The sequence below is a fragment of the Pterocles gutturalis genome, unplaced genomic scaffold, assembly GCF_000699245.1.
Source record: "Pterocles gutturalis isolate BGI_N339 unplaced genomic scaffold, ASM69924v1 scaffold26706, whole genome shotgun sequence".
In the NCBI taxonomy this organism is placed as follows: domain Eukaryota; kingdom Metazoa; phylum Chordata; class Aves; order Pterocliformes; family Pteroclidae; genus Pterocles; species Pterocles gutturalis.
This window is the reverse complement of record NW_010106229.1, coordinates 845-8,828: the sequence shown is the minus strand read 5'-3', so window position 1 is coordinate 8,828 and position 7,984 is coordinate 845. Positions and strand designations below refer to the sequence as shown.

The 7,984-nt window shown below is 56.8% G+C and overlaps 1 protein-coding gene across 1 annotated transcript in view; it reads right to left on the bottom strand.

Moving 5' to 3' along the window:
• Positions 1–624: 624 nt before the first annotated feature.
• Positions 625–7,984, bottom strand: part of PEX6 (peroxisomal biogenesis factor 6) — a gene marked incomplete at its 5' end in the record, with an annotated part of 8,016 nt that continues 656 nt past the window's right edge. Inside the window, 8 exons of the mRNA XM_010087728.1 lie at positions 625–791; positions 1,074–1,213; positions 2,733–2,810; positions 3,441–3,557; positions 4,663–4,771; positions 5,208–5,269; positions 5,368–5,573; positions 7,759–7,883. Coding sequence (XP_010086030.1) covers positions 655–791; positions 1,074–1,213; positions 2,733–2,810; positions 3,441–3,557; positions 4,663–4,771; positions 5,208–5,269; positions 5,368–5,573; positions 7,759–7,883 — 974 coding nt within the window. The remainder of the gene's footprint in view (positions 792–1,073; positions 1,214–2,732; positions 2,811–3,440; positions 3,558–4,662; positions 4,772–5,207; positions 5,270–5,367; positions 5,574–7,758; positions 7,884–7,984) is intronic.

The window sequence follows — 7,984 nt, the reverse complement described above, 5'->3', positions numbered from 1 at the left end:
CGTCTCTACCTGCAGGACACCAGTTTCTCCGCAACACTCAGCACGGCCAAGGGCTTGCAGGGACCTTCCCAGCCCCCAGACACCAGCAGCAAGTGAAGACCCGAGGCTGGGTGGTTAATACCTAGTGCCAAAAGCCTATATTTATTCAGAAAGAGCAAGTCGAGCCCGGGCTGGCTGCAGCAGCAGGGTCCTATGTCCTGCTGCCCTCTGGCCAGCACCCTTACGGGCGGCTGACACCCCAACAAGCAACTGCCTCCAGCACCCCTCCTGCTGCTGAACTGGTGCAGCTGGGGCCTTGCTCCCCACCAGTGCTCTGTCACCCATGGAGACGCTCCTGCATTGCCCTGTCACCATGAGACTCTGCTTCCTCCCGGTGGGGAAGTCACCCCGGTATGCTCCTGGCAGCCCCAAAGTGCTCCCCAAGATGTGAGAGACCGTGAGAGAGCCCAGCAGCAGCCTGTCTGAGCAGGGCAGTGCCTCCACCAAGCTTTGGCTCAAGAAACTGCATGGATGCTTTTTTCACTTGAGCTCAGAAGAAGGGGGCCCAGGAGACATCAGAGAAGAGCAGGTGGGTGCCCGTTGGTGCCTGTTCTCTCTCACTCCTGGACGCACCGTCCCCATCGCTCCTCCAGTTCCAGGTCTTCTTCTGAGCCATCAGCAGGCAGCAAACTTCTCCTGGATGAGTCTGTACCTGAGCAGCTCCTGCTCAGAGACCGACGGCTGCAACCTGGCAGCAGCCTGCAGGAAATCTTCCATGGTCAGGATCAGGGCAGAGCTCTCGGTGTCCAGCCCTGCACGAGAGAGAAGAGGAGAAGGCTGAGAGGCAAGCACAGGGGCAAGATCCCACAGCCCCCTCTCCAGCTGTCAGACACTGGAAGGAAAACCTGTGTCTCCCTCCTTCCCCCTGGGGCCAAAGCACTGGAAGTGAAGATGATCCTATGTGCAGAAACTGCCTGCCTGCCACCACCCCAGAGCCCAGCATTCAGGTGTGGACCCAGAGCCATCCAGGCTCTTCTCACCGGCAGCGGCACCTTCCCTCCGCCCTGCGCTGGGCTGCCCCACCGGGCTCCTACCTTCCTCGATCCATTCCACCTTGCGTTTGACAGCACACATCATGGCATCCGAGCACAGGGCGTAGATGTCTGCTCCCGTCAGCTGAGCTGGGCATTTTTCTAGGATGGTGGTGAGATTCACTGAAGGATCCAGTTTAAACCTGCCAAGAGAGAAAAACCGCAGGTGTAAAAAGCCACAGGAAAAACAGGCCGGGAGAGCCGCAGGAGCCAGCAGGACTGGGCAGAAGGAGTCAGGGGCCCCGAGTTTAGCCACTTTGGACTGTGCTCTGCGTGCTCCAAAACAATCAAAGGGGGTGGTTTGTTTGTTGGTGGTTTTTTTTTTTTTTTCAACAGTCACTTCTCTTTGAAACATCCCTGCAGCAAGGTCCTCTCTCCTGCTAAGTAGGATCAAAGGCAACTTTGAGTTCTCACTCAGAGAAATTAAGTCCTCCACCTGCCTGGGAACAGCCTAGAGGCAGGGCTGGACAAGAACACATTAAATTACAGACAGTACAAACCACTGTAACCCCAACCATCCCATCAGAGCCACGCTGCAGACAGCGAACCTCCTTCAGCATAAACAGCAGCACAGTGCTGGAGGGCATGACCGCCAAGCCACCCACTGTTGAAAAGATGCTCGCAGCCAGCCCACCCTCTCGCCTCTCCTGCTAGCTTATCGTCAAAGGCAGCAGGGATCACAGCTACCCATGACAAAGTCCCTGCGGAGGCAGATTCAACATCTGCTCACCCAGCTGTGGTGGGTGGTACCTCTGTGCCTGAGTTGCAGGGCTGTCTTTCCTCCCTCCAGAGATGCTGTCAGGAGCTGGGAACAGCTGGGGAAGCAGCCAAACACTGCTGCTCACTCACTGATCCCGCACGGTCAGCATTTGGAAAGACACAGAGCACAGGCTGGACAACCCCCCAAGCACTGCAGGAGGAGATGCAGTGGGACACGAGCGGAGCTGCCTTCACCCTTGGACCTGGGAACAGCAGATGTGCCAGCGGAACTCCTGCAGGAAGCAAAGGGGAGCTGCCTGCCGTGTCGATGAGCTGCAGTCTCATCACAGTGTTGAGATCTGGCTGAGCACCGTGGCTCAGAGAACTCTACCAACCCCTCCACCCAGACAGCCAGCTGAGCTGCTCCCGTCTTACAGGAAAATGTGTAAATATGTAAAGGGTGAGTGTCAGGAGGATGGAGCCAGGCTCTTCTCTGTGACATCCAGTGACAGGACAAGGGGCAATGGGTGCAGCTGGCACATAGGAGGTTCCACCTGAATATGAGAAAAAACTTCTTCACGGTGAGGGTGACAGAGCACTGGAACAGGCTGCCCAGAGAGGTTGTGGAGTCTCCTTCTCTGGAGACATTCAAAGCCCGCCTGGATGCGTTCCTGTGTGATCTGATCTGGGTGTTCCTGCTCCGGCAGGGGGATTGGACTACATGATCTTTCGAGGTCCCTTCCCATCTCTGACATCCTGTGATTCTGTGAAAACCAGCCCCAGTTCTGCTTCTGGAAGTTGCCCGTCCTCCTTCCCCTGCCTGCTGGATGTGCATCAGGGACTCAGGTGCTCCCCAGGGCTCAGACACGAAGCCAAGCTGAAGCACAATACACAGCGACCCCAGGAAGACTGCACCCCTGGGAGGGCGGTGGAAGGCTGCTGCAAGAGCACAGGGTCACTCACTTCCTCGTGACGGCACTCAGCACCTGCAGCTGCGACTCCCGGTCTTCGTTGATGCCCACATAGACCATCTTGTCGAACCTGCCGGCAGAGAGGAGAGACGGTCGAGAACAGGCTGAGACAAACCTGCCATGGTGCTCAGCCCTGGGCACTGGAACCTGAAGGGTGGCCCTGGGACAGCTCCTTTTGCTGCCAAGTTCATGGATGATAACAAAGCTTGGGGCAGGGGGGATGCAGCCCACACGCTGGAGGGCAGGGCTGCTCTTCAGAGGGACTGGGGCAGGCTGGAGAAACGGGCTGGCAGGAACCACACGAGGTCCAACAACCACAAAGTTCTGCTCCAGGATGGGCAAGCTGCAGGCGTGAGGACAGGCTGAGGGGGCAGCTCTGCAGAACAGGCTCTGGGGAACCAATTCCTCCTGCCACTTTGGTGACACCCCAAAATAATTTTGGTCCCTTATTGCCCTGCTGTGGGGCTCGGGGCAATAACCAGAGCGGGGGGGGATAACAAGCAGTGGGCTCTCGTGCTGCTGCTACAGCCATAGGCACTGGCCTTCTCTTGGCTTCCCATCTCCCCCCCCAAGCCAGAGCCTGGGGGCTTTGGGAACAGTCTCTGTGGAGGGAACATGGTGGGGACACACTCCAGCTCATCACTGCCTGAGGAGCTCCAGGGAACTGGGGCGGAGCGAGGCAGGGCAGGATGCGACATACCTGCCCGGCCGGAGCAGAGCTGGGTCCAGGAGGTCTGGCCTGTTGGTTGCTGCGATGACAAACACCTCTTGGGTGGAGTGAAGGCCATCGAGCTCAGCCAGGAGCTGGGAGACAACTCTGCAGGGAGCAAAGAGAGGATGCTCACAGCTAGGCAACGTGGCAAGTCACCCACCGTCACCCTCAGCCACCAAATGAAAAAAGGACGAAGCAAGGCCACTGTCTTGGGCTTCAGCTCGTATTTCTCTTCCCTGAAGAGCGCTGACGCAGTCATCCAGACTCCTCTGCTTGAGCACAGCCAGCGAGCGTGTGGGCTTATGGCAAAGCCAACCCCTGGTACCCAGGTGCTTGGCTCCGAACCCTTCCAGGATGGCCACACGGGCTTATACTCGCTATCAGACACAGCAACGCACACCAAACACGGGCTCTGGCTCATGCTTCCCACGCGGATGTGCGGCCGGTCCTCACTCTCCCCACTGTGTGGTCCTGCCCAGCTGCAAGGCTGCCCTGCCTGCCGTGCTGGAGACACCCTGGCAGGCCAGGGACCCTTCAGGGCGGGGAATGGCACCTGCTGCAGATCTAGTTGTGTGGCCACAGAGCTGAAGCTGGTCTGGCAGAACAGTGCTGCAGGGCTGCACAGACTTCCTGGGATGGGGGTATCTCCAGCAGGTTCCAGGATCACCCGCGGTGACCGATGGGCACCAGCCCCAGCCCTCTGCAGAGCTCCTGGGCTGTGTGTGTGTGAAGATAGATACCAGGGGGGCACACTATGTATCTGGAAAACTCTACAAAACCCCTCGTGGATGGAGAGAGAGGAAGACTGGATGGGGACAGTCAGCTGAGCAGAAGAGGCCTGGGGGAATAACCCCCTTCCTGGGTATCTCCAAGCTGTACGTAATTTGCTCCTACCAGAGGCAGCTGAAAGGTTTCCCACCGCAGGGCGAGAGCAGCTAAGGGGAGGAGAGCACGGCAGGGGTGCGAGGGATGACCTTGGGGAGGCCAAAGGGAGCAGCTGGCAGCCACAGAAGCAGCTGGGGGACACTTGTTTTAACCCAATGTTTGCACAACAAGCTTGGGCAACTGGGAATCTGCGGCAATGCAAACAGCGGTACTAACGTCCAGGAAAAGGAAAGAGGCCATAGGGAGGGGAAAAAGTAGAGGAAGAGGGCAATCCTGTGCATGCCCCCAGCCCAGGCTGTCCCAAGGACACAGGTTGCTCACTCACCTGTCCATGACACCCCCGGAATCTCCACTGTGCCCACGACTCGGGGCCAGGGAATCCAGTTCATCAAAGAAAATGATGCAGGGAGCAGCTGCCCGGGCTCTGGCAAACACTGGGAGGAGACAACGCAAAAGGTGAGAAAAGACCTGGAGGAGCAGTCAGCGGCAACAGGACCTGCTCCATCAGGAGCAGGGAAGAGCTGTAGATGGAAACCAGCTGTCCACAGCCTCACCCCCACCAGCAGTTCCTCGCCGAGGGGCTCAGCAGGAGCAGGGACAGGCAGCACCCAGCGCCATGGGCCGCGGGGCTCAGCTGCGTCTCCGAGGGGCTGCTGGCACATCAGGAACACCAGGGACATGAGTGACAGGAGCAGAGAGAGCAGGAAGGGAGGTGAGGCAGGGAACAGACTGGGGGTAGGAGCCAGGTGGGTCTGTGCCCTTGCTGCCAGCTGTGGGTGGGAGCTGGGAAAGAGGGGTTTCAGCACCACCTCCAGCGCCACAGAAAAAGCCCCATCTTCCCAAATGCGGGAGCGGGATGCATCCGCTCACCGTTCCGCACGTTCTCCTCGCTTTGCCCAACGTACATGTTGATGAGTTCTGGCCCTTTCACGCTGTGGGGCAGGGAGAAGAGGGAGCCGGTTAGAGCACGCCCATCCCCTGCAAGGAGAAAGTCAGTCCCATTGGGTGACCCCACCCACCTACTCTTCACCTAAGGAACGTCATGGCGCACGTGGTTGCCACTGCTTTTGCCAGCAAGGTCTTCCCTGTCCCTGGAGGCCCATAAAGCAGCAGACCAGAGCGGCACAGACCCAGTGACAGCAGCTCCGGGTGCTCCAGAGGCAACTGGATAGTGTCCAGGATCTCCTTCTTCACCTCCTGGAGCCCACCAACATCCTGCCAGGACACAGAGGGGATCTGCCAAGAGAGGGAGAGACCCTGTCAACCCCCCATGGCACAGCCATCCCATCCCAGCTGTGGGATCCCCCAGTACCCACATTTCCCCTCTCCTGAGCTTTGCGATGGGGAAAGCAAACTGCCCGTGTTCCCAGGCAAGCTGTGCTTGCAGCAAGCCATCTCATCTCCAATCCTCTGTTGCACTGCTCAAATCAACCTGTAAGCAAAAATACCTCGGGGAAAGGATCTGCCAGGGCTGTCTGCAGTTTTGCCGGGAGAGTCCTGCTGCTGACAGCCCTTGGGACGCGTGAGGGAAGGTCAAAATAAGAAAGAAAGAAAAGTTTAAAAAAAAAATCAAACCAAAACAAAACAAAACAAGAAACCCAGACCTATCAGTGATGAGTTACTTGTGCTCAGCGCACCTTGTCCCCCAGGGTGGTGAGACTGTGGCAAGGGCTTTGCACCAGAACGACAAAACCTGGGTTACTGGGAATCTCTGTCATGCGAAGGGGGATGTGAGACACAGACATCCCGAAGGACACTGAACAGCAAACCAGCTGCTCTGGAAAGCGGGGATGCAAGAATGAAGTCCATGGATGCTTACGCAAAACAGATGGGGATGGGGACAGCTGCAAACACGCAAGGGATCACTGCGAAGGGAGGAAAGAGAGCAAACCCGAAAGGGATGAGCCATGCCGCTTTCGTTATTTTAGGCTGAGCTAAGCAACCTCAGAGGACGCTGCTGTTCTGCTCACAGCTTTAGAAATAGTTTTTGCACGACAGATCCTCCTGCGAGTCAGGGCAGCTCTCCTGGCAACGTGCAGAGAAAGCAAAATCCCAAAACCATTTCCCCCCCAGCTGCTGGCTGTGCGGGGAACAGGTGCCAGCACAAAGGGAGAATTTAAAAATAGGCTAGAGTAAAATTCTTTCCTCCTCAGCCAGTTTGGCTTTCCTTCCTTTGCTACTTGAGATGATGTTATCTCGTGCTATTTCTTCAGCTGTCCAGCAAGTCCCCCAGGAAAATCAGGTCAGACAAGATAAGGATTTCCAGAAAAAAAAAAAAAAGTCTTTTAAAGCAAAAGGTCACAGGCTCTCCTTCCTCAGTGCCAATGCATGGAAGAGTTGCCCTCCCCCTTGCACACTCTTGCTTATACCACCTGGCTAGAAAAAGCTCTACAGACATCAGCATGGGAGCTGGAAACCTGCAGCAAGATTGTTTTCAGGGGAGAACATCGTAAGTTTAGGACATGTTGCATACGCTGCTAGCAACCGGAGGTGCGCAATTACTTCTCTCTAGGAGGCTCAAGCTGTACCTGCAAACAAGTGTGTGACTAACCAGAAAACACAAGCAGGGAATGGAAAGTGATGGATGTGGAGAGTATCCAGGTCTGCTAATGGGCTTTCTGCAGCCCAGTTACTAAGAAATTGATAACGGATTGTAAAGGACGGACAAAATTAGCTCCCATTCACGCAGCTGGCTGCCAAGCACGCTCTGTGGTTGTTATTTTGTCTTAACTTGGCAAACACACCTCATTTCAGCCTCTAGCGAATGTCTGAATGAATGAAGTCCCAGTGGAGCTCCTGGCCCATGACACCAGCAAGGTGCCATCCTGCCAGGGCAGGACTGCGAGCGGGTGGTGGCAGAAGGCACTGGAGTAACTGCTCTAAGGCCAGCTCAGTCATTCACACTCCAGGGTGTGCAGAAGAGGCTCTGATCCCTTCACTCGGTCCTAACACCACGGTACTCAGCCAAAACAGTCACGCCAAATGCTGTTTCCCTGGGTGCTGAGCTGCCAGAGGCAGATCCCAGCCCTCCTGAGAAGCTGCCCCTCCTGGTTTTCTCTGACACCCCATCTCCCTTTACCTGAAGAACCTCCAGCTCTTCAAACTGCTCGGCTGTCACAAAAGCCCATGCCAGCTTGAGCAACGTCCAGGGCCAGGGATCAAGTATAAGGCTTCTCACACATGTGGGGAAACTCCCTCACCAGGTCTCTGCTCCCCCACGGCAGGTGGCTGGAGCTGCCCTTGTCTGCTGCGAGGCTGAGCCACACGGCTGGCACCCATACAGCACGAGCTTGGCTCCTGACCAAGTTCAAAGCCAAGAGGGTGAAATAATGAAGCTGAAGGACCCTGCATGAGGGTGTGGAGAGACCTCATACAGCTCTAGAGAACCAACCCCCCCCACTCCTCTGCCTCAGCATCCTACCTTCGGGGCTCCCACTGCCTGCGAATGGGCATCATGCAGCTGGTCCAGTGCAACGCTAAAATCCTCCTCAAGCACCGGGAACCCGGCAGTGCAAAAATCTCTCTCCGCTTCCTCGCTCAGTCCACCTGGAAAACTGTCGAGGAAACAGAAAGGAAGGACTCGGGCTTGACCCCACGTCAGCAGCCTGGCTGCAGCCCCTGCCCCTGCCCCCCCCCCCTCCGGCCCC